Source organism: Ptychodera flava, chromosome 12 (assembly GCF_041260155.1).
Source record: "Ptychodera flava strain L36383 chromosome 12, AS_Pfla_20210202, whole genome shotgun sequence".
Taxonomy (NCBI): Eukaryota; Metazoa; Hemichordata; class Enteropneusta; family Ptychoderidae; genus Ptychodera; species Ptychodera flava.
The window spans coordinates 20,465,853-20,492,113 of NC_091939.1; the positions used below are offsets into that span (position 1 = coordinate 20,465,853).

The 26,261-nt window shown below is 37.5% G+C and overlaps 2 protein-coding genes across 3 annotated transcripts in view; both read left to right on the forward strand.

Annotated features, from left to right (window-relative positions):
• Positions 1 to 17,549, forward strand: part of LOC139145363 (dynein axonemal heavy chain 10-like) — a 66,445-nt gene extending 48,896 nt beyond the window's left edge. For both annotated transcript variants that reach the window (XM_070716482.1, XM_070716483.1), the window contains 20 exons: positions 368 to 465; positions 1,093 to 1,258; positions 1,754 to 2,124; positions 2,693 to 2,914; positions 3,523 to 3,670; positions 4,165 to 4,300; positions 5,640 to 5,794; positions 6,287 to 6,505; positions 6,979 to 7,252; positions 7,800 to 8,059; positions 8,366 to 8,704; positions 9,124 to 9,324; positions 9,948 to 10,253; positions 10,739 to 10,910; positions 11,584 to 11,715; positions 12,516 to 12,727; positions 13,301 to 13,468; positions 15,506 to 15,686; positions 16,053 to 16,198; positions 16,377 to 17,549. In XM_070716482.1, coding sequence (XP_070572583.1) covers positions 368 to 465; positions 1,093 to 1,258; positions 1,754 to 2,124; positions 2,693 to 2,914; positions 3,523 to 3,670; positions 4,165 to 4,300; positions 5,640 to 5,794; positions 6,287 to 6,505; positions 6,979 to 7,252; positions 7,800 to 8,059; positions 8,366 to 8,704; positions 9,124 to 9,324; positions 9,948 to 10,253; positions 10,739 to 10,910; positions 11,584 to 11,715; positions 12,516 to 12,727; positions 13,301 to 13,468; positions 15,506 to 15,686; positions 16,053 to 16,198; positions 16,377 to 16,523 — 4,053 coding nt within the window. In that variant the 3' untranslated portion in view covers positions 16,524 to 17,549. The remainder of the gene's footprint in view (positions 1 to 367; positions 466 to 1,092; positions 1,259 to 1,753; positions 2,125 to 2,692; positions 2,915 to 3,522; positions 3,671 to 4,164; positions 4,301 to 5,639; positions 5,795 to 6,286; positions 6,506 to 6,978; positions 7,253 to 7,799; positions 8,060 to 8,365; positions 8,705 to 9,123; positions 9,325 to 9,947; positions 10,254 to 10,738; positions 10,911 to 11,583; positions 11,716 to 12,515; positions 12,728 to 13,300; positions 13,469 to 15,505; positions 15,687 to 16,052; positions 16,199 to 16,376) is intronic.
• A 2,262-nt stretch (positions 17,550 to 19,811) lies between these two features.
• LOC139146106 (GTP-binding protein Rhes-like) lies at positions 19,812 to 24,351 on the forward strand. Its single transcript, XM_070717541.1, has 3 exons — positions 19,812 to 19,879; positions 21,371 to 21,675; positions 23,841 to 24,351. The coding sequence occupies exons 2-3, from the start codon at positions 21,400 to 21,402 to the stop codon at positions 24,216 to 24,218; spliced, it is 654 nt and encodes a 217-aa protein (XP_070573642.1). The 5' UTR covers positions 19,812 to 19,879; positions 21,371 to 21,399; the 3' UTR covers positions 24,219 to 24,351.
• The last annotated feature ends 1,910 nt before the right edge of the window (positions 24,352 to 26,261 follow it).

Sequence of the window (26,261 nt, forward strand, 5' to 3'; positions counted from 1 at the left end):
ACTTTAACCTTTTCACCACCATGCTTTACCTTGCAAACCAGTTGTAATCAATGGTGAATGTGGACCTGTTTACAAGGAATCAGGGGTGAACAGGGTTGAAGTTGCCTCATCATCTTGTCTGCAGCGTTGAATTCTCAAGATATGCAAATATTGACAACATTCTTTGGTAACATGCCCATTGTACAGCATGGAAGTTAAACAAACCTGATGTCATTCTAGGGACTGTGAACTCTCTGAGGTCTGCTGCTGTGTGTTTGTGTATGTGTCTGTGTCTGTGTGTGTGTGTACATGTGTGTATGTGTGACAAACCAGGAATATACAGACCTGCAACTGATTGCATTGTTCATGACTCCACAATATTTTCCAGGCTGAAGCTGAGGAAGCTTTGCAAGAGGCATTGCCGGCGTTGGAAGCAGCCAGGATTGCACTTCAAGATCTGGATAAATCGGACGTCACAGAAATTAGGTGAGTGTTTTAACCTTGCCATTTGGTATCTTCAGAATGCTTCATGTTGAGGTCAACACCCTGAAAGAATGCCCAACTTTGTGATAAGCATCACTCCAAAGCATTCTTGTATTGACTTCTGTAATGCACAGAACTTCCAAATTCGGTCACTTGTTCAAAATGTTTCAAAGACTTCAAAGTGCCACTTGTGTCTAGAAATAGGCATATTCCACAGCTACTAAAAACAAGCAGCATTAATATACCATTGCGTGCAGTCAATGTGTGTACACATGGAGAATTTACGCAACATGGATGTTAAAATTTTTTAAAGTTAACAGAAAGAGAAAAGAACAAAGTTCCATCATCAAAAGTTCAAAGATAAATTTATACTCAAATTAATTAACCGCTAAATGGGAAACCAATCCTGTATGTTTTGAGAATGAAGAACTGATGATGATATTGTATCAGTATTTTATCTAAGGTTAGAGAACGTCATTTGGAAAACCTGGTAACATTTCTGCTGTCCCCTCATCTGATTGCACTGATATACCAGAGGGAACTCCCGTGAAATGACTGGGAAACGCTGCAACATTTACCTGTGTTCCAACCTTACCAAAACATTATCTATTTGCCTGCTTTGATCATCAGGTCCTTTGCTAAACCTCCAAAGCCTGTACAGACTGTCTGTGAGTGTATCGTCGTCCTACGAGGCATCAAAGAAGTCTCCTGGAAGTCAGCAAAGGCAATGATGGCCGAACCAAACTTCTTGAAATCCCTGCAGGAAATGGATGTAGATAACATTTCTGGTGCTCAAGTAAGTCAACTAATTAAGTAGTAATGCCGATTGTATCATCTCAACATGTTAAAGTTGTTGTACCATCCAAAACAAAATGTGAAGAAATTGTGAAAGTGAATATTAAGTGACATGCAATGATGGCAAGCCATAGACATTGATGTTCTGCAGGTTTTGTGGCATTCTAAAAGATTGCAATCGATTTACTACCAAAACCTTGGCAGGTGGGGATCCCCGATAACTCAAAACATGTAGACACACACACACACACACACATACATATATGATGGACAACAATTGATCTCAGTATTCAGTAGCAACATATCTATCTGTCTATTTATCTATACATTATGTGCGCGTATACATACAGACACTCGAAGGCACATACAGACACATACACATACTGAGCTGAAAAGCAATACTTATAAATCTTATAAATCTTGATATGGAAGACAGTAAGTAGAATCTTTGCATTATGCAACCAAATGTGAGAATCCCATCTTTGCCCATTTACAGGTAAGAACAGTCAGAGGATTTCTGAAGGAACTGAACACCACCCCAGCTGAAATGAAAGACATCAGTAAAGCTGGCTCTGGTCTGCTGAAATTCGTTGATGCCGTCATGGGATACTGCGATGTAGCCAGGGAAGTGAAGCCCAAGAGAGAGAAGGTGGCCCGTCTGGAGAGATCATACCACCAGGCCAAGCGAGAATTGGACAAGATCACCAAGGAGGTGGACAAGTTGGAACGGGAATTGGGTATTCTGGGCGAGAAGTACGAACAGGCGACCAAAGAAAGGCAGCAACTGCAGGAAGAGACAGAGATTATGGAACGACGACTCATCGCTGCTGACAAACTCATCTCTGGTTTGGGTTCAGAAAATGTCAGGTCAGTACAACATGGATTGCTTTGACACATAAAACAAAGATTATTCTATCCGGGCATTCATTGCTCACTAGGATTTACTGTTGAATCATGGAATTTGATTTCCAGTGAAAATTTCTCATTAAATTTAATAAAAAATGAAAGTAATGACTAATGTTTTCTTTTTCGGCAGTTTTTGAGAACAGTTTATAACTTGATGAAATATTAACCCTGGAAACAAATAGACACCTATGTTATGGTGAAACAGAGCCTGTAGTGTTTAATCCTAGAGTATTTTAAGGACTTTTTGTGCATGTTCCTAGATTATTTCAAAATTGTACATATTAATTTCTTTTTCTTGGCTGTAATAGCTCAACATCATGAAACAAAGGGTATAACAGAGAAACTGAACTACACAATTTGATACCGTGTATGAAGACAATCTTTAATTAGCGTAAGGTTAATGTTTACAAGCCCTAGTCATCAGTATATGTATATGAATATTTTTCCTATGTGAGAGGTGAAAGGAATTTTAAAAGTTTAAGGTTTCATGGAGGCCAATGTAAAATACTTAATCCATTTTTATCTGCAGATGGACAAAGGACCTGGAAGATTTGCGTCAACGTCGCATACGTCTCCTTGGAGACTGTCTGTTGTGTGCTGGATTCCTTAGCTACGTAGGTGCATTCACTTGGGACTTCCGTAAAGACCTGGTCTACGAGGAGTGGTTGAATGGAGTAGCTGAGCGAGGCATACCACTAAGTGATCCCTTCAGACTTGAGAGTCTTCTGACAGATGATGTTGAAATCAGCAGGTACTGTACACGTTGGGAGTTGTAGAACCCTCATCTTTTAGTTTCCACCGTAATTTTTTTGATGAGAAAGAGCCATGATGTACCCATAGACTTTCAATATAACAAATGAACTCATCCATAAGAACAGCCTTTTCCTATTTATCTCAACTGTGATTGGTTCATCATCATGTTTTCATAGAAGGAAAAAAATTAGCAGGAATACAGATTAGAGTATTATAATAATAATCTTCTAATTCCTGCCTCCCCTTGCAGTTGTTTTTAAGTTATATCTTTAGATTGCTTGTTTTACTGTATCATCTCAAAATTAAAAGTAGCTGAAGATTGTATACATGTCTTTTTTTGTCAACATACACATCCTCTTGTAAGGCCACACATAAACAGATGGTACATTTGACTTCCACTATGAAGAGTAGCAAAATATTATTTGTAAAGATACCACTCACATATCAGGAGAACATCAGTAGAACAAACTCCCCCATTTCTACATCCCATTAAAATTTCTTCACACTTGTAGCAAACTTTTTTTACCAGTTTATTTACACACAGTGGTATTTCATATGTCCTGTGGCTTTAAAAACTAAACACTATGTGTGGTCTGGATATTTCAGATGGGGATCGGAGGGTTTACCTCCAGACGAGCTGTCCATTCAGAATGGTATCCTGACAACCAGAGCCAGCCGTTTCCCCATGTGTATTGACCCCCAACAGCAGGCTTTGAACTGGATCAAGAAGAAAGAAGAGGCCAATAACCTCAAAGTAAGACCAGGACTTTACTGAGCAAGGTGTAATTACTCGCCAAGACAGCAGATGGTTAATAATATGGCTACAAAGAAATGATGCAGTGTGGTAGTGATTGGGGAAAAGATAGAACATTCACACATCAGAAAATTAAAGTTGATAATATTGCATGATTTTTTTGCATAGCAAATGGTGGACTGCGAGATTAAGGAAAGAGAAAAAACTGGGAAAATGTGAGGAAAGTGCAATGAGTAAAAATAAAATAAGAGTTATGTCTGGTCATTCGTGTAAAGAAGTAATGGTAAACGGCTCATTTTTGTATGAAGTTTTGTAATTTACTTGGAAAAAACAGTAATTTAAATAATATGACTTAACATATCAGCATGTATGACCATAACCCAAATTTCTCCAAAAAACATAAAATACTTATATTTTTCACACTAAGAATCGATTTGATAACAGGCAGTGCTCTAACACTGATATTATTTTTTACCTGTGCTTCTTTCTTACAGGTTTGTACATTTAATGACCCTGACTTCCTGAAGCAGCTGGAAATGGCCATCAAGTACGGATTTCCATTCCTCTTCCAAGATGTTGATGAGTACATAGATCCTGTCATTGACAATGTGCTGGAGAAGAATATCAAAGGTATGGTTGATTATAATCCATAGAAGCTTGTATTGAAAAAAATATTTCAAGTCAAGTGGCAAAAGATTACATAATGTTTTGAAGACTTTTATTTTAGATCATTGTGCTATGCTGTCAGAAACATACCATATAAACAAATTGACATTAAAGAGGCACTCCCACTTGGTAACATTTTTAAAACACATTTTTTTAATGCCAACGGTCGATATTTGACTCGGCGACTGCGCGAGGATCACGAGATATCGATAAAAACATGTCCCCAAAATAGTAAAAATTTGAATTCCGGTGGCCCACCTAAATTCAGCTTCCGAACATCGAACGTTCGGCACTGGGGCCATTGTCAACTAAGCTACGGAATACCAGTCTACGCTAACGCTGCTGTACGCCACAGTACCAGGATTGCGTCGGTGATCGGTCATGCCCCGTGGGGGCAAGCCCAGTCTTATTGACTCAGAAAAATGGAAAACAAAGTCTGCTGATTCCACCAGAATTCGCATAGGTGACTAGCACAGATATGTGCAGATATGTGCTGTTGATACATAGCTATGTATCGAACCACGCGTACCTGTGTGGCAGACGACAAAATGTAGTCATTAGAGGCTGCTAATATTTTACACGTAACAACTGATATCTATGTGGTATTGGTTAAAAATATAACAGAACTGACTGACAATAATGAAAACAACAAAAACTAAGGAGAAGTATAAAAAAAAAACTTACCTGAAGTGAAGGCATAATGCTGTATATAAAAAGTCTTCGCTGTGGGAGGTAAAATTGTGTCGTTCGAACTTATTATGAACTCCCTAGAATATCGTCAATAAGCACAACAACAAACCTGGGGATTTCGGGTCATAATCAGAAACAATCGTAAAACTTAGGGATGTGAAAAATACGCTCGGGAATTACATGTTTTTATCGATATCTCGCGATCTGCGTGCAGTCGCCACGTCAAATATCGACCGCTGGCATTAAAAAAATTTGTTTTAAAAATGTTACCAAGTGGGAGTGCCTCTTTAAGTCCAGAAAATATCTTGCATTGCATATATACTTACAGCATGCAAAGCAGACTTCAACAATGTTCTACCATTGGACATTCCCTGATGTCAGTACTTGCAGCTTTCAGGGGTAAAACTTTTGACATGAACATGTACCTGCATGCTGTACTGCGATATCGGCCATTTCAATTTACGATTATTAATTTCTATCTTTATCTGCATATTTTGTGACTAGTCATTAAAGCAAACATGAAAAAAATTGCAAAAATTTAAATAAAATGTTATAATTTGTACAATGGGATGTAGCCTCAATTGGAAAACGTTATCATATTATGACTTTACAGGTGTGCAAGGCAGACAGTTCATTGTACTCGGTGACAAGGAAGTTGACTATGATCCCAACTTCAGACTGTACCTGAACACCAAGCTTGCCAATCCCAAGTATACCCCAGCTGTTTTTGGCAAAGCCATGGTCATTAATTACACTGTAACACTGAAGGTAAGCTGCCAATGAAAGTTTTGTGAAGAGTTCTCAGATGATTGCTTTTGCACTGAGGAAAAATATCCATTCCCCGTGTCACAGTATAAGTCACATGTTCGGAATGCCTGTCATGTATTCAGAATATCACTGATCGCATGTTTGGAGGTTTGTTACTAAATATAAAAATGCATGCAAGATTTTTTAATGTAGACAGAAATTCAGACAAAATTTTATCTCAGTACACTCGTTCTAATTACAGCTGCATGTGGCTGTAACTTTCAGCGTGTAATTTTTATAGCTTCATTCAGAAAATCAGTGGAATTAAGATTGATTTCAAAAATTCTCATCAAAATTTCTAGAAAAATGTTTATTTTTTCATATTAATACTGGAACTCTCACAAATAGGTTATTTTTGCATACCAATTCTGGAACTCTCACTTATTACAGAGAAAAAAAGTGAAAATTTTTGATGAATGATAAAAACTTGAACATTACCAATTTAATCTACAGGGTCTAGAAGATCAGTTACTGAGTGTGATTGTAGGCTTTGAGAGAAAAGAACTTGAGGAGCAGAGAGAAAGGTTGATCCAGGAGACAAGTGAGAACAAGAAACTGCTGAAAGACTTGGAGGACTCTCTACTGAGAGAACTGGCCACATCCACTGGTAACATGTTAGATAACACAGAGTTGGTACAGACCTTGGAAGACACAAAATCCAAAGCCACAGAGGTGAGTATCTATGAAACATGGGCAAAGGAAATGAGTACAGTATTAGTATTAAAAGGTGGGGCAGTGTTATTAACCCTTTGAGCGCCAGAGTCTACTTTTGTCCCCTTAATAAAATGAACCCCAGCCAATTTTTCCTAGATTTTTGCCAAAATTTTGAGAAAAAACTGTAGCCTATGAAATGTGACGTAAATTTGGTTCAAAATTATCAAAAAAATTACAAAAAATTTCATAAATATTGGTAAAATGTTACACTAAATTTTTGGCGGGAAAAAATTACAGCGCTCAAAGGGTTAACTGAATGTGTTTGCCTGGACAGCTCATCATAAATCTTCTATGTATTATTCTACATTAGTGATACAGAAGCATATCTAAGTTCTCCAAGTTATATTTGTTTTTTTTCTTTGCTATTCTTATTTTATTGTATCCTTTTATGTCATTTTGTCATATACTGACCATCCTTTGCCTTCTTTTAGGTATCAGACAAATTGAAGCTAGCAGCTAAGACAGCCATCGATATTGACAAACTCCGTGATGGCTACCGACCAGCAGCCAAACGTGGCGCCATCTTGTTCTTTGTGCTGGCTGAAATGGCACTCATCAATTCCATGTACCAGTATTCCCTGGCTTCATTCCTGGATGTCTTCCAGTACTCTCTCCGAAAGAGTTTGCCAGACTCCATCCTGGTCAAACGGCTCAAGAATATCATGGATACGCTGACCCATAATGTGTACAACTATGCATGCACAGGTAGGCTGAAGTAAAATTCCCAAATTCCCAAATTCTAGAATTCCTTAATAGCAGAAAAATCATGAGCAGATCCTGTCATTGAGGAATGTACCTGAAAGAAATAAACTACTCCATCCCTGCTTTTTTGCAAGCCAGTCAAATTATACAAATTTGAAACTATTTAGCAAAATGATTTAGTGGATGTATAGGGACAGAGTTGTCAATTCATAAATGCCAGCTGATTGTAGAATGCTGTTCTGTACATGTACTAGTGTTTGATGCACACCTTACTTGTCACCATATATTCATTAATCCTCCATTTGTTATCATAATATATCAGTCATAATCATCAAATTGTGATGAAAAGTGAGAAACACACATTTTAACCCTTTCACTATTGGGCCGTGGTATGATCCCATTGTATCCAATAGGGTAGGAGGATTTACAAGAAGGAAAGAGGGAGGGCTTAGTACTGAAAATAAGACATTTTTGTGAAAAAATCTTAGTTTTAGAATAACGAGCTTCACATCTTGCAAATATTCAAAAATGTGTACCAATTATCGTACAGGTCTGTTTGAGAAGCACAAGCTGCTGTTCTCCTTCCAAATGACCGCCAAGCTGGAGCAAGCCGAGGGCAACATGCCCCAGGATGAGCTTGACTTCTTCATCAAGGGTAACATCTCCCTGGACAAGAGCAAGAGAAATAAACCGGCCAAGTGGATTCCGGACCAGACCTGGGAAGACATCATGAGACTCAGCGAGGCCTCTCCCGAGGCATTCAGCAGTTTACCCAGCGACATTGAACGTGACCACCAAGACTGGAGACAGGTGAGCTCAAAGGACTCTAGACTTAGCTTAGAATCAAAAAACGTGTAATCAGAATGTGTGCTTAAATATTATCTCTTTGAGTGCCTAAGTCGATTTTTGTTGTCCTTATAAAGTATAACCCAGGCAATTTTTTCAGATTTTTTCCAAAATGTTGATCAAAAAACTGTAGCCTACCAATGAAAAGTGATGTTCATTGGTTCAAAATTATCAAAAAAATTACAGAAAAATTCAAAAAAATTGGTAAAATGTTGTACTTGTACTTCAAAAAGGTTAACATTTTGTGGCATTGTTTTATCTTCGATACAGTGGTATGACTTAGATGCACCAGAGTCATCCCCATATCCAGGCAAGTACAGAGAAAACCTGTCCGAATTTCAACGTCTCTGCCTCCTGCGTTGCTTCCGTGTTGATCGTGTCTACAGAGCAGTGACTGACTTTGTGTGTAGCCGCATGGGTGAGAAGTATGTAACTCCGCCCGTGATCAGCTTTGAGTCCATATTTGAACAGAGCAACCCCTTTGCACCCATTGTATTCATTTTGAGCCCCGGATCAGATCCTGCCAGTGATCTGATGAAGCTAGCAGAGAGATCTGGGTTTGGTGGAAACAGGCTTAAATTCCTCTCTATGGGTCAAGGCCAAGAAAAGGTGAGTGTCACAGATTGTTTCTTGATACTGATGGCCCAGTGAAAACTCTCCCTAGTATAGTTTTCCATTCATTTCAAGCATGCAAGAATTTTCATCATTTTATTCCAATAATTGCTTTCTTGAAAGGTACCGCTACCAAATTTAACCAGAACGACAAATTTGTTGCAATTGATCAGAACAACAGTACGAACACAGTCAGAGTAGTCACCAATACATTGGGCTGTAGCAATATTTTTGATAAAGCAAGTAACAAGTTTGTCAATTTTGCAGAGAAAAAAAATTAAGATAAGGCCTGAGAGACTTTTTTGTCATCTTTTGTCAGATAAATCATTAAATCAGATCTCATTTTAAAGGCAAATGATCTTATTTTAATCAGTGTGTGCAGATATGACAACCTTTGGTTTTACTCTATTTCCTAGATTGCTCTACAACTACTGGAAACTGCCATTGCCCGTGGACAGTGGTTGATGTTACAGAACTGTCATTTGCTGGTCAAATGGCTCCGAGAACTAGAAAAGGCCCTGGAGAAACTTGTCAAACCTCACCCTGACTTCCGCCTGTGGCTGACCACCGATCCAACACCGGACTTCCCCATTGGTATTCTCCAGCGTTCACTGAAAGTAAGTCACCCCTATGACCTCTACACTCTTGGATTAATCCTGACGTACTTTTAATAAACATAGTGGCCCCTTCCTGTATATATTTGAAAATTATGGGCAATAGGGTTCATGTTTTTAAATTGTCAGTTTTTGGTACAAAAGTCTAGGCAAAACTGAAACAACAGACACATTACCCGGTCGTTCTCTTGTGTATACTAGAAATGTCTTGTCACATTACTGGTGATCTCATAAATATGTAAGCATACTGATCGCTCATCAGCTTCAAAGTTCTTTGGCAAAACTACAATAAAATTTTAATACCTTCTTCCCTCTGGCAGTCATTTTCCTTGATCAAACTTCATAAATGATACCAAAAATCATTAAAATTGTTAAAGCTCCCATTACTTGAAGTTCTACAAGCATGTATGGAACCTCTTCATGGTTTGTGTGGAGTTCTTACCGCCTTTCTCCACAATGATTTGACCCAGGCCCATTGCTGTGAATTGTGATTGTGGACCTGCATGTTTACAGGGAACCAGGGTTAAACAGGATAAGGAGGACTGTTAAAGTGTGAGATACCATATCATAGCATTGAGAAAACACAACAAGGTAACAATACTTGTAACTGTTCTCATCCTTCCCAGGTTGTAACAGAACCTCCAAATGGCCTGAAACTGAACATACGCAGCACCTACTTCAAGATCTCGGCTCCCGCGCTGGAAGACTGCCCTCACCCGGCATTCAAACCGCTTGTCTTCACCTTGGCCTTCTTCCATGCCGTGGTGCAAGAGAGACGAAAGTACGGGAAGATTGGCTGGAACATCGCCTATGACTTCAACGAGTCAGATTTCCATGTGTGTATGAGTATCCTGAACACTTACCTGACAAAAGCCTTTGAGAACAACGAAACCAAAATACCGTGGAACAGTTTGAAGTACCTCATCGGTGAAGTAAGTGAAAATTGATAATTTGTTCTTTAGGTACCTGCTTGCCTATCATATTTGCTATTTTTATCACAGGCATCAGTGTCCAGGATAGTTGTTTAATCAGTGAGCAGATCAGCAGTAATATTAAAAAACTTTGGAATCTAAAGCAATATCAACAACTTATGTAAACATCACTGGTTGTATATATTCAATATTGAATAGACAGAGAGATACACTTTGACTGACTCTATCCCTGTATGGAAATTGAATGAAATGGAAATAATAAGAGTGAATCAAAAACAATTCTGAGAGGTTATTCTTGTTATGTCAGCATTCTTGAAGCTTTTAATTTATTGGTTGGCTATATATCATCAACATTTATTTATCATTTCAAAACAGCCAATCAGCTTCAAGCATCAGAGTCACTAGGCATTGGCATAAGTCATGCTGAATAAACAAAGAAAAAGAAAGGTTAATATTTTTTTGCATGACTTTTTGTTTGCTACTAGGTGATGTATGGAGGTCGTGCCATCGACAGCTTTGACCGTCGTGTTTTGAACACATACATGGATGAGTACATGGGTGATTTCATCTTTGATACCTTCCAACCGTTCCACTTCTACGTCAATGAGCAGGTAGATTACTGCATTCCAGAACTCGGACCAAGAGATGTTTATGTTGGTAAGTGCGACTCACATCAATATCATCATACATACCGTTGTTTTAACTAGGTTTGTAAACTGAAGCAGAACGTGCCAATTCTAAGCAAAAAACAGAGCAAGTTAGTAATTAATTTTGCCTGCTTTATGCGAATGATATGTGAGTCACTTCACCATGAGAACATTTTCAGAAGCACAGTAAAAATATTTACTCTGAGATAGGGATTTATTTTTCATGAATATTTCATAAGTTATTAGATCAGATTTGAAATTGAAATGGATGGCTCTGCGAATTTCACAAACTCCAAGTCACATGATGCCAATTGTTTGACAATTTTCCTCCTGAGGTGATGCTATATTTTTTTGAATTTCAGTTAAGAATTTAAAAGTAATTATGGAACACATCTACAAAGAAAGTACAAAAACAACAGTGAAAATGGTTGTGAAGTCAGCAGTTTTGTTGTTTATACTGTAATTTGCATTTAACCTTGATATATGTTTTGATTGAAAAGTCCCAAAGGGTAATCACCTGTAGATATTTTATAGAAAATATAAAAATTTGTGTTCAGACTATCATTAATTGTCACTGGAAAAATTTCCAAATAATCAGTTTGGTAAATGTGAACTATGTGCACGCATGCATGCCATCATGGTTTAATTCCGTGTTTTCATTGGTCTGTTTTTTGTCACATTAGAATACATTGAGACATTGCCATTGGCTAACACCCCAGAAGTGTTCGGTCTGCACCCCAATGCTGAGATTGGTTACTACACACAAGCTGCCAGAGATATGTGGTCACAACTGATAGAACTTCAACCACAGACAGGTCAGTATTTCTTATTTTTAAACGGAAGCAGTGATACCTCAACTCTGACAATTTCTGACCTATATAGCCTACATCGGGTTTATTCTGGGAAAACTGTCAAAAGTTTATCAATGTCACATAAAAATAAACGTAGGTTGATTTTCACATTTGATTCAAAAGAGTGTGGACTTCAAGTGTTCATCAAGATTCTATCCATTATTTGATGCAGTGTACTCTCTGGTTATTGTTTTGGGTTGAAACCCATCACCTCAATGGTCAGTACGCACTTACCCAACATACCTGAGAACAGGTCATACTAACCTTGAAATGAATCACCATATATTTCATAACCACTCTGAATGTCCAGTGTGTTGACCATGTGACAAGTAATGTTCCAACGACAGTCATTTACTCAGTACAATCCTTGAAGTAAGGTATAGGAAAGCACAAACACATAACAGCCATTGCCAAAGATTTGAAATAGGAATTGGTTTGTTCAACTTCCCCCTAGTCTCACCAAACGATCTTTGTTAGAAACTTACAGTTTGGCAGTGTACCATCTATCCTTAACAGGGTCACATTTAATGCAAACTTTATCAAAAAGTGATCTTTTTGCAATGCACAAACTGTCTTTAACAGGGTTACATTTAATAGGCTGCCAGATAGAAATATTTGTAACTACCTAATTCCACAGGTACATGTGCCATATCAACCATACACAATGTTCAGGAGAGCTTGTTCATGAAGTGAACAGCTAAACCTACCATTATTTGTTCCTCACACTTACATGTACTGTGTTTGCTTTTGTTGATTTTTTTCAGGAGAGTCAAGTAGTGGCATAAGTAGGGAAGACTTCATTGCAAACATTGCAACAGACATTCAGAGCAAGTTGCCTGAGCAGTTTGACCTGGACAAAATCCGCAAGCGCTTCGGCCTGGAGATCTCACCCACCACGGTTGTCTTGCTTCAAGAGCTGGAGAGATTCAACAAACTGCTGGCCAGAATGAGCAGATCACTGAATGAACTTCAGAGAGTGAGTCTATGTTTTTCTTTTATACCAAGCTGCAAATACCGTCACTTTGTATAATCGTGCAGTTCTGTTTCGATACTCATGGCCGTAGTAAAGGAGAATCATCAATACACTGCAGATACCGTACGTTCTCCGTCAGTTCAATAGGAAAAATATCGAAACATCTTATGATGCTGGTTTTTGTTATTTTTCATGAAATAACATATTTAAAGTTTCCAACATGTAAATTGAAAGAATAAAAAAATAAAGAATACTTTTTTCCTTCATTGTACATTGTAACTCCAGTTATGTGCATATTCATTGGTACTCCATTCATGCAGTGTGCTTGACTTCAGAAAAGATGTCCAGAAACATGTGTATGTTCTAGTGGAAAGGAGAATTCAAAATGTGTGAAAATAATTCAAAAATCAATATTTAGAAACATGAATTATTAATAGTTAAATAATAAGTGGCCAAAATAGTCAAATTATTACATGCCACTTTATATTGTAATCAAGTATGTCAGTGTTGAACACCAATTCTTGATATCGTCATATATTCTTCTAACTTTTTCCTTTTGTAACTGTTCACCGGTAGGCTCTGAAAGGTGAAGTTGGTATGAGTAGTGAACTTGATGACGTTTCCCGTAGCTTGTTCAACGGTCAGATTCCATCCATCTGGAGGCGTCTCGCTCCCGATACGCTGAAATCCCTGGGTAACTGGATGGTACACTTTTTGAAACGCCACCAGCAATACTCCACTTGGGTAAGTTCTAATTTTAAAAATGATCTTCAAAGTGCAAGTAAAACACCCAGAAAAATGAAAAAATACTCATTATCGACACAGAGAAAGAAACCCATATTATTTCTACTCTGTTACAATACATGTCTGCAAATACACATGCCATACATGTAGGTTAAATTCAATCACACATCACTCTGGAATTATTCCAAGGTCATTGCCATGATGCGAATGTGCCTTTTCTAACACTACATATGGAGACAAATCCCTTTTCTTTTGCATTGTTCACTGTGATACTGTCTGTTGAATTTTTACCTGTGGATCTTTGATCAGTTATGCTCCTCAACTCTTCGAAATTTCCTCATGTTGGCTCACTTCAACAAAGGCTGGTCAGGAAAAAAATTATACACACTTTTTAATAGTAAGCGTACAATGATAAAGTGATTTGTTGTATAATGGCCCAGCTGAAATCTTTGGAAATTTTCGTGTATTACCTTGATGGAGTTTTCATGGTCAAAAGAATCTAAATGTTGAATAGAGCAATGAAGCCAACAACTTGAATGGACACGAACAGTGTTTGCCATGAAATATGAATGAAGTCCTGCAGAGGTCAGTGTTAAACACAAGCAAAAATAGTATCAGTGGTCATTAAAAATGATTTGATAGGTTTCTGTTTTGCTGTCGGTGGTGCTCATGTAGCTATCAGTATCCATGACAGAAGCCCCCAATATCCCTCCCACACACTTGTGAAAATTACATATCTCAGGAAATTTGCTGTAGTTTGACTGTTTTACTTGTTGGAAGAAGTCCAAACAGACAAGGTATCAACTGAAGAATTCTGGGGCCTTACTGAGCTGTATTACAAATACACATTATGCTAGGATACCAAGGGCCATTCTATTTATATTTATTTATTTATTTAATTAATTAATTTGTTTGTTTGTTTGTTTGTGTGTTTGAATCAGGCTTTTGGCCCATAAAAATACAAAAGCATCTATAACTCACAAAAAAAAACCATACAAAAGCAAATGGTCAGTCATAAAAGAGTAAAAACAATATAGCATAAAGGTCTCTCCAATGTCTACGCTTGAAAGAGTCAGTCTAAGTGCAGTTATAAGCTCTCTTAAGGTAGTTCTTGCCTCAAAAAAGAAAGATTTAAACTTTGGCTCAACTTTCCTCATGCAACTTTCAACTATTCTCTTTCAAAATCAAGAATAAAAACCGGAACTCACCGTGCAAATTTTAGTTGCAGTTAAATAGTTACCTGACATTTACCAATATTTGAAATTCGAAAACGGCTGCCATCTCTCTGTTTACTGTATAGGAGCAATAAAATTTTGGATTTTCAAAAAAGCAAGCTGGTAGAAATTGTTCTTACACCAGGAGCCTTAAAATGATCCCCCACAAGTATAACAGTTTGAGAGTCTGAATATCTGTCCCCATAGTGCATTCTATCTTAATATAAAAATTTTCAGATATCTTTTTAATGCTATTGATAACTATTATGAAAGACTACCTAATATCAGCAAATTAATGTAATCACATTGAGGTTTTGGCCCAGTATTGATGTGGTCTTCCAAATTACTCTGAAAGTTGAGCGTAAAATCACAATGAGAAAACAGTAACAGTTACCTTAATTGTGGTAAATCAGGCTGTCGTAATATTTGTTGCTATGTGTAGGGTTCATACGCTCTTGGAAAGTCTTTGAAAGCTGTTGAATTTTAAAGCTTCTTAGGAAGTCCATGAAAAGCTGTTAAAAATGAAATTGAGTCTTGAAAAGTCCTGGAACATTGATAAGAAACCTGGGATTTTCAAATCTCATGATTAGAAATTGTTAGTCATTATATCATAAAAATGAAAATTAAAGTGATACATGTACATAAAATGATATCATGAAATTGATGCATAATATGCGTGGTAAATGGCATTTTGGACATAAAAATATCCTTGAAAATTGCTGAAGAAGTCCTGGAAAGTCTTTGAATCATAAGTGATTTTGAGTGTATGGATCCTGTATGTTGTACACAACTGTTGATTGTTTATTTTCTCCTCTGATTTCAGGTGAATGAGAGTGAGCCTGCAGTGATGTGGTTGTCAGGTCTTCACATCCCAGAGTCTTACCTCACTGCTCTGGTGCAGGCCACTTGTCGTAAGAACGGCTGGCCCCTGGATCGGTCCACTCTCTACACAACTGTTACATCCTACTTGAACCCAGATGAAGTGAACGAAAGGGCCCACCAAGGTAAACATGCCTTTTTGAGTTGGCAATCACAAAAGAGCAGTGCAATAGTGTACTTTTCACAGCTAAATTATGGATTGCAATGAAAAATTGAGTATTGAAATATGTGAGGTGACGCCAATTGATCTCCTACTGATGAAGGATAACTGGATGGACCGGAATGCTACAGCCCTGTTGTATGCAACAGTTTAATTTCTTATTTTGGCTGTATTGCGAAACCTTCATGAGGGAACATTTACCATATGAAACACTGGTACAGTGTTTTATCTAAGGATGCGTGACACACATAGAATGTTCAATAATGAATAATGAGATGTTCAATAATGGAGCAAAATAACAGTGTGACTTTTTGCCTGTCTGGTACCTCAGGTTGTTTTGTCAGTGGTCTGTATCTGGAAGGTGCTGCTTGGGACAGGGAGGATGGCTGTTTGATCCGACAGAAACCAAAGCAGCTGATCACGGAGCTTCCCATTCTCAAAGTCATCCCCATTGAAGCACACAGACTGAAGCTACAGGTAGGTTGTTCAAAGACACCTCATCAATGTGCAAGTGTGTGTGTCTGTCTGTCTGTCTGCCTCTTTGTATACAGAGGAAATTTATGTGAGGCGTTTGATCTTTACCCATATAGAATGTTTTGTTGTAAACTTAAAATTTTCTGAACCAACTTAAAAACTTCTTTTTTACATCTTACAGAACACCTTCCGTACTCCAGTGTATACCACATCACAGAGAAGAAACGCCATGGGTCTTGGCTTGGTGTTTGAAGCTGACCTGTCCACCCACGAACACATCTCACACTGGGTGTTACAGGGAGTGGATCTCATTCTGAATACAGACTAAATGAACATTGCACTCGGCAAACCACACCAGTTGACTAATACAGTGTGCATGTTGTCTTGTACAAATTCCTTGAAAGAAACAAATAATAATTTGAAACAAGTGACCATATCAGAAATAAATTGTTTTATTATTTAATAGGATTATAAAAGCTGTCTGCCATTTTTTTAAATCTTTGCCTTTTGGTTATTTGTTCTGAAAAGATGTGTATGCACATAAGCACTCTCTTTCAGTTGAAATTCTCAAATGTAATGGATTTGATGAAATGAACAATTTTGTGTGAATATCTCTCTAGAGTGTGAAGACATTTGCAGACACCCATGTTCTATTTCAGTTTCAATATTCCAGACTTTGAACCCAGTTGAGGAATATTTCACACGATATCATACTCCGTCCAGTGTGTCGTAGTAATAAAGCATGAACCAGAAATGTTCTGAGCATGATCTCTATAACATTATCTATGTAAATGAAGCCTTTCCTTTCATCCTGTGTATATATATCATTGTGAATCTTGTACATAATGTCAGTGAGATAGAATACGTCTATGCTACAACCGTCCCATGGTAAAAAGCCATTCCTAGCCTCTACTGCTACAGTTAGAATGGCATTTTCAATAACTTTATCAGAAAAACCAAGATTGCCGTAGGCTATTTGTACTTACCATTTTCCTAGCATTGCTTCAAACTAATTTTGACTCTGTAAGTCGTTTGTCAGTTTTATTTTCTTACCAGTAATGCTGTTCAATATTTATGCTTTTATATTTTAGCCTGTCAAGATTTTAAAGTGACACATTCCATCCATCCATCCAATGAAGTCTCTTTCATATTTGTATGTATGATTTTAACAATGCAGTGTGTAAAAATGCATTTGCCATCACAAACTCCTGTAAATATGAGAAAGGCAGATGTACTTTGTAGAGGGTTTCCTAATGTTTTTAGAGATGTTAACATATATGAAAAAGATATATAATTCTATTCTATGCAGTGTTTTACATCACTTTTCAATAAAGTATTTGTTTATTAATATTTATATCATTGTGAGCTGCCTCTGTTATGTACCATTAAGCTTATTCTGTGGTGTGTGTGTAAAACTTGTTGAAGCATCTCGTAGATAGAATGAACTGGCCAAAGAGATGCTCATTACTCTTTTTCCTACTCAATGAATGTAAGTATATCCCTATCATTTGTGTATCCTTTATTCCTATTAGCCTGCCACACACAAGAGAAATTAGATGAGCAAAATCTCATTCGAGGCTGTTCGCTCAGCCCTTTTACTCTCACATGTTTTCATGAGTTAAATTTTTCATGAGTTTTTATCTTTTTGTGCTAATGAGCAAAATATTAAACATATTAAATAATTTTTCCTCGTGAGGAAAATTCCTTACCATGTACACAAAGAAAGTGATTTTCCTCATGTATCTTTACTAAAGCCATCCACCCCCACCCAATTATTTTTTTTTTCTTTTGAAAATTTTTTCATTTACAAAACAGAGAAAACGTACAGCAAAAAGACAACGAAAACAAAACTGACAAAAGACAAAGAACAGGGATAGTGCTTACAAAAAAGAAGACAATCTATGATTCAAAGTACATTACCAGAGTATGCCAGCGACTCCTATACTTTTCAGTTGTACTGTTTTTGTAGGCAATTTTTCTAGACTGGTCGATTTTTTTCTTTCTTTCATCAAGACTTTATATCATTATATCAAAAAACAATACCAAAACAGACACCTAAAGACAATGAGGCCAGAGAAAAAATTTGTCCAATGGGTCCGACCTCCCCAAATTTGGTCCGGTTTACAAATTTCTTTTTTTCTCTCAAATTTTCACACATGCAAGACTGTCCAAGTTTATCAAAAAAAGCGCAATTTTTTTTTCAAAATGTGTCTCTTTATTAGAACTATGATATTAAGTAAGTTGTACAATATTCATAAATACAAGACACATTACATATTCTATATTTGCCAAAAAACCCACAAAAATCTAATTAAATTGTGTATAACTGTAGACCCTCGATTTCTGGAGGGTGTATGGTTATAACTGAATATTTTTTCTTCATCTGAGAAATTATCTCCTTGTTGAGAAGCTTGTACATATGATTTGCACCAATTATTTTTATTTTATAAATTGTAAAAGCAGCAATGGAAAGTGGCTAGTTTAAACCATCAAACTTGTGATAATATATACAGTATCCGTGTATGATATGTTTCTAATGTAACTGAATATTTTCATACTTTTGTTTATGAAATTGTTTAACACGCTTGGACTAATTTGATGGTGAAGTAACGTCGATTTAATCTACGAATGTAAGCTCGTCTGCTTTTCTTTTTAAGTTACACACTTTTTTTTATGAGTAATTGCAATATCGCAACATTCAGTTTTAGAGGGCACCTAAAACTTTTGAGAAATTGGAAAAATATAAAAATCCTATTATCCCAAATTAGTTCCAATCGTGTTCCAATCGTGTTCCATACAAGTGCTACTCGTTGGTTCAAAGTTTTCATAATCGTTCTTGTTCATTAAAATTATATTCAGATATCATGTAAGAATTTCATACAATGACGCCTGCAGAATCTTGTCTGGCATTAGACAACATTTCCGAAACCTTTGCCGGACACTGCACTATGACATTTGAAAGGAGACAACGGATTGCAGTTCTATTTTAGATTGGTGGACAGTAAAAATAAACTGATCGAAGCAGCTTGATATGCAGGATATAATTCGACCAGTATCTTTTGGCGCAAGAGTGTTTTTAAATTTTTGATGTGTGATCTATATATTGCAACGTTTCGTCCAGTGGTTTTCTTTGTTATGTATGTTTTGTATCTTCTTTTATTTCCTTCAACTTTTATGGGCTCGTACTCGAAATATTGGTCAACTATGTAAAACCAGTATATTCAGTATAGTCTAAAGTATAACTAATACATTTGACAATTGAATGCGCAAGATAATGAATACATAGATAAAACTTTTATAAATCTTCTCATAAATATGTTTAAAGTTGACTGAAAGCTTCTGCAGTATACAGAAGGCGGCTTTGGCTTAGAATTATGGAGACCTATGAAGTGTCATTCCCACTAAGTAACATTTTTAAAACACATTTTTTAATGAAAACGATCAATATTTGACGTGGCGACTGCGCGCGGATCGCGAGATATCGATAAAAACATGTCATTTCCCGAGCATATTTTTCACATCCCGAAGTTTTACGATCGTTTCTGATTATGGCCCGAAATCTCCCGAAGGTTGTTGTTGGGCTGATTGACGATATTCTAGGGAGTCCATAATAAGTTCGAAAGACGCAATTAATTTACCTCCCACTGCGAAGACTTTATATACAGCATTATGCCTTTACCCCAGGTAAATTTTTTTTTTTACAACTTCTCCTTACTTTTTGTCGTTTTCATTATTCTCAATCAGTTGTATTACATTTTTAACCAATACCTCTTAGATATCAGTTTTTTACTTGTAAAATATTAGCCGCCTCTGATGACTACATTTTGTCGTCTGCCAGTGCTGAGACAGCCTGTCGGCCGAAACTAAGTTCCGTTACATAAAAATTTTTCCAATTTGAATATGCAAGAAAATGTACAGTTCAGATTTATATCAATGATATCATCTCCTACTGCGTAAAGGTAGTTTTTGCCATATTCAGTTTAAAAATGTTGAAATCCTGTCAATGTCCATTGCCACTGTATTGTATTGCATTGTCGACTCGAGTCGGTTATCCATGCAGTGCGCTCTTAGCAGGTCAAAGATGTGTTATACTTAGGTGTACCGACCGCGATTATCCAGGGTGTTTCCGTGATGAAATTTGGGGTTTTTCAGGTCAAATGTACTCTAAATATTTAGACAGTTTTCCTGTATAAGGGTTAATCTGTGCGCGACCAGAATTTAGTCACAGACCATCTTCCTGTATAAGGGTTAATCTGTGCGCGACCAGAATTTAGTCACAGACCATCTATGCATCGATCATCAATGGGTAAGAATGCCGGGGCGCTCCCGATAGTTTTCCCAGCGGCTATGCTAGTCGAATGCGAATTCTGGTGGAACAGCGAACTTTCTTTTTCGTTTTTTTGCCGAGTCACTAAGACTCGGCTTTCTCCCACGGGGCATGACGGATCACCGACGCGAGTGGTACTGTGGCGTACAGCGGCATCAGCGTAGAATCGTACTCCCTAGTTTAGTTGACAATGGCCCCAGTGCCGAACGTTCGATGTTCGGAAGCTGAATTTAGGTGGGCCACCAGAATTCAAACTTTCACTTTTTTGAGGACATGTTTTTATCGATATCTCGCGATTCGCGCGCAGTCGCCACGTCAAATATCGACCGTTGGCATTAAAAAAAGTGTGCTTTTAAAAATGTTACCAAGGAGTGCGACTTTAACAAACTGGTTAACACTGTACGGAGGATTTGCCTCTGAGCATTTATCAATATCTACATTTCCAGACTGTGTTTGTTTGTTTGTTTGTTTGTTGTGTGTTTGTTGGTTGTTTGTTGGTCGGTTTTTATTTTATAAAGAAATATTTCTTCCTGCTGATGGGGAAAGGGTTACCATAATGGTGAATCTGTCAACGAATAACCGGGTAACCCTGGCAAAAAGATCATATGATTTAGCGTCACCAATGAAACGTAAAATATGCTAGCAGTTCACAAAAATCTTCATTTGGCTGTATTTCATTCTCCGACGTGAAGTCATCATGATGTTTTGTACTTCATGATAGTAGGACTTTATGTCACTAGCGCTAAATGTTATGAGACTGGGACGTTGAGAAACACATGAACGAGATAAACATGAATCCTAACAGTGATACAGAAGTCTTGAAGCGCTCCTTCTATTCTCACCATCAGTCGTGACGCTCTCTCTCAAAGTTGTGCACATGAAGTTCCCCTTTTCTCGCAAAACCGTCATGCACGCTCCCCACTTGGCACACGGTATTTACACGGATAAGTCAGAGCCCGTGGTAGAGGTGAAGTCCAAGATGAAGATATTTGAACGAGAGAGGACCAGCTATCAATGTTCCAGAGTCGTTTTCATGGGAGGACCAGGAGTCGGCAAGTCTGCCATCATCGCTCGGTATCTATACGGCGACTATCGGGAGTACCATGAAAGAACAGTTGAAGATTTTCACAGCAGAACTTTCAAGATAGGAACGGTAAATTCTTTGTTTTTTTCCGGATTACATTGGTCTCTCTAAATTTATAGTCTTAAAAATTATTTCGGTCATAAAACCACAGGCTACAGATTCGGCATGTTTGGGGTTGTTTGGACGAGCCTGTCTGGATGTACAAGTGTTACCGATAAAGAATATTGCGAGAAATAAAAGTTGAAATGAGGAACAACAAACAAGAATGTTGCTCTTTGACAACTTTTGGATTATGTGTGCTACAAGAAAAGTATGACCTGATTGTAATTGAAGCTTTTAGGTAAACTTATAGACTGGTCCCAGTCGATTGGCTTTTCCGGGCAACAGCTACTGGCTGTGGGTCATAGCATTCACTACAGGATCTATACGTAACAGCTTGCCCCAGTGTATTGCTCGAATTTACTTTCAATAACTCTGTTTTGATAGTTATGCCATTAGATTTGAGGCAAGTATAGTAAAGTTACAACAAATATTACCTCCCCTCCATCACGCGTATTTTACTTCGAGTCGCGATTACATTAAATGACTTACCCCATTCACTGAATCTGTCACTTCTAAAACAGATGCTCAGGAGTTCTGGAAAATTTTAACAAAATGTACGCATCTCATATGAAAATTTTTGGGAGTTCATAGTGTGGAGTTTTTGATTTGTGTAGAGAATATTATGCGACAACGACATTGAAACTCTCTCATTTCACACTCAATAGAAATTTTGATGATCAAATTACATATTTCCCACTGTAAATTATCTGTGTCGAGAATTTCTATTTTCTTTTCACTTACAGATGCAGTAAAACCTCTTTTAATCAATTCCTTTGTGATTTTATGACTTTCTAATGAAATCAATGCCGTGGGTTGCTCTGAAATGTTAAAATAAATTTTATTCATCGGGTCCATATTTCGTTTATTTATACATAATCTGGGATTTTAATTTGTGAATTAAGGAAAGATAATGCTTAGCAACGTTTGACCAAGGAATGACTCCGTTTTTGTCAACTACATCAGAAACCTTCATTATACTATTCTGAGAAAATTGTTTGTAGAAAAAAGGTTTTCCCCTTTGTAAATTTTGTTCATTATCCTCGATTAATTGGCTGTGACGCTCTCGATCCTAGTTTTTTCTTGGTTCATCAGACCGGCAGTCAAAATTGTATGTAATATTTGATTCGTTTCTTAAGCATGGTGCTCTTAAGCGTTATTATTTGAATTAAATACGTTAAACTCCCACTCAATATTGGATTGCTGACAATTTCATGAGCTTAGACTTAATTTTATTATTCAATCGTTTGGTTTTAAATGATTGTGATGTTCTCAATTCTTTTGGTGAAACATGGACTGAGATAAGAGAAATTAGTTAAAGCTTCCGGGTCTTAGTTAGCGTTCAAGTCTGCTAATCGTTGACAAAATAAAATAAAATCACATTTGTTGTACTGTTTGGAATTCAGGCAAAGATTCGTGCAGGTTTCTAAAAGTTCCACCCTATCGAGATATATTTGAAAACATTGGCATTTCTTGACGTGATGCACCGTCTCGCTCAGAACTTTCACCGATTGTTCTTTTTTCCAAAAGTGGAATTTCGTATAATAATGACGGCTGCCTAAATTTCAAAATATACACTTACTCATTACGTTGGAGTAACTTTTAGTTGTGGAGTACACTGTAATTTCAGATAGAATGACCTCGGGGACAGATATTCAGATTCTAAAACTGTTACAAGTGGTCTGCCTCTTGTGTGAGCACATTTTGAAGTTCATGGAGTAACTAACTTTTTAAAGTTTACGGGCATGTTTTTTTTTTTTTGTAAAAAATCAAAAATCTAATTTTTCCCGATAGAGATAACACAGGGATGGCGGCCATTTTGGATTTCAAGTGTCGGTAAATCCTAGGTCATTTGTTTCTCTAGTACCAAATTTTGCATGGCGACTTCTGATTTTTGTTCTTGGTTTTGAAGATTCCTTAAGGAAAGTGTGAGCGAAAGTTTTTTAAGTCTTTCGACTTCGGGGCGCAAACTACCCTAAAGGAAATAAATAAATAAATAAACAACAGTAGGGAACGTAAAGAGCTATATGAAAAATATATGTTAATTGTCATGGGTCATGCTAATAATTGTAGATGCTAATTTAATATTACAAGTGAAGATAAAAACAGTAAGTTTTCCTATTCTTGTATTTCAGGTACTTCTCCAGCTGGACATCATTGACACCACCGGCTCGTACGTCTTTCCGGCCATGAGACGCGTTGCCATGGCAAAAGGTGACGTCTTCGCCCTCGTCTACTCTGTGGATGACTTCCAGTCCTTCGAAGAAGTCCTCGCCATTCAAAAAGAAATCCACGAGCAACGTCCACGGCGAAACTACTCCGTCGTGGTGGTCGGCAACAAGCTGGACCTCCGAGAGAAAAGAGAAATCGCCCCGGACGAGGCTGAAATGATGTCCTGTGGAGAATCGCGAGAAGAATTCCTGGAAACTTCTGCAAGGGATAACATTAATATTGAGTGCTTGTTTGAGAGAATCTTTTGTCAGAGTGTAAATAAAGAAGGCATATCATCTTAATAAAGATGAGATTATGCTTAAAAGTTACCACCTTGATGATTTCCTACCACAGGGGAATCGGAAACTTGTTTTGTTTTGTTCTTTAAATTTGTTCCTGATAAATGAAACTGAACATTAACAAATATTTGTTGTTTGTACTGTATTTTTGAGGTATATGAAATAAAAAGATACCGTACAACTTGTTTCTTCTGATTTTCTTGTTGTTTCATTATCGTGGTTGCCAGTATATGAACGTTTACACAACTGTTGTCTGGTTCCCCGCTCTTTTCTAAGGCTGCTGCCCGGGGGCTGCTGGCGCTACACTCTCGTGCACGTGAGCAGCGCAGCCAGCGGTAGAAATGGTGCGCGGCACCAGACTGACACAACTCATGCCTCTGACACTGTTCTGTCATTTTTTACATGCTCACCTCTTGTTGCGTGTAAGAAATATGAGGTGAACCCCTCGAGGTCATTGAATACTACAAGACTTTTTTTTTCCAATGAAAAAGAATCTTCCAACTACATGTATTGTATCAAACCTGTTGGAAAACACTGTTTTATGTTCAGTCCACTTATAATTTCTAATTGTGTGGGCCATGAGGTCTTACAAAGTAGTGAATGTGTGATACGTCAGATGTTATGAGTAAATATATTACATTAATCATTTAGTTTATTTAGCAGTATGAGGTCAACTGAAGTAAATCAATCGTTAACATTTCAAACGTCAAATAGTTTCACAATTTACAAAATGTTAAGATATCATTTTCAAATCGACATATTAAATGTAAAATCTATGAAGTAAGATCATTCGTGTACGATTCAGTTCGCCGTAGGGTACTGCCGGGGAGATCTGGACTCGATTGATAACTCACAGTGATTGGTACACGCACCTCTCTCTCTCTCTCTCTCTCTCTCTCTCTCTCTCTCTCTCTCTCTCTCTCTCTCTCTCTCTCTCTCTCCTCTCTCTCTCTCTCTCTCTCTCTCTCTCTCTCTCTCTCTCTCTCCACATGGGACAATGATTGGTCGATTCACTCAATACTCTACGATCACTGCACTTCCCGGATGTTGTTGCCCGACACAGAGCCAGTGAAATTTCAATATTTACTTTTTACCAAAGGGATTCATGTAGCTAAGACAATCCAGAAGGATATGACGCAGAATAAATCTTATTTTTCCATCAATGGCTCTGAAAGAACATCTTTTTGCCTGGACAGGCAAGGGTTACAACATGGAAATGGAATAGACACTTTTTTCTACCGCCATGGTTAAAATTAATAGTTAACTACTCATTATATATCTTTTTGCCTGGACAGGCAAGGGTTACAACATGGAAGTGGAATAGACACTTTTTTTCTACCGCCATGGTTAAAATTAATAGTTAACTACTCATTATATGTTTTGGCATAGACCCTCCCCTTTTGGAGGGTCTATGGTTTTGGACGTCACAATTACCCGTCTCCATTTTGTTTTTGACACGTTGCTAAGTTCGTCTTCAGGTGTTCAGTTAGGTGCACTGACATTTTGACGTGCAAATCGTAGAAATACCTGAGCAGATCCTCGTGGCGACATCTAGGAGTATATCCTTGTAGCCACATTTCTTCAATCGTCACGAGTATGACGACGATTCCGTAATTCGTATAAAATCCCTGTCTGGTGCTCCACTCTATAAGATAACGGTTCAGTGGGCATCCCCTCATTGCAGGTTCTAAATTGATTGTGTATAGGCGTAAAATGATAGACATACAGTTGACATACACACGTTTCGTGTTTTTGTTTTTGTTGTTTTGCCACCGGACAACTTACATCGTGATCTCAAAACGAAAGTAACCTCACCGGAAATGGGATATCAGTATCACAGAAGGGAATAGATACTGTTTTATTCGGTTGGTTTCTTTTACGTTTCATATAGGGCTCAACCCTTGTTGTTGCGCCAGAGAAATTTTATTTCCGTCTGAAGATGCACAGTTGAGGCCTGGGGAGCATTCGTTTTTTACGGAAAGGGGGCGGGTCGGTAGAAAACTAAGCTACAAATTAAAGGCAAATGCGACCCCTCCAAATTGAATT

Excerpts from the sequence above, each read along its gene's own strand:
- LOC139146106 (XM_070717541.1), top strand. The coding sequence starts at position 21,400 with ATGAAGTTCCCCTTTTCTCGCAAAACCGTCATGCACGCTCCCCACTTG. Across the intron at positions 21,676-23,840 it reads GAACTTTCAAGATAGGAACG|GTACTTCTCCAGCTGGACAT; the intron begins GTAAATTCTTTG and ends CTTGTATTTCAG.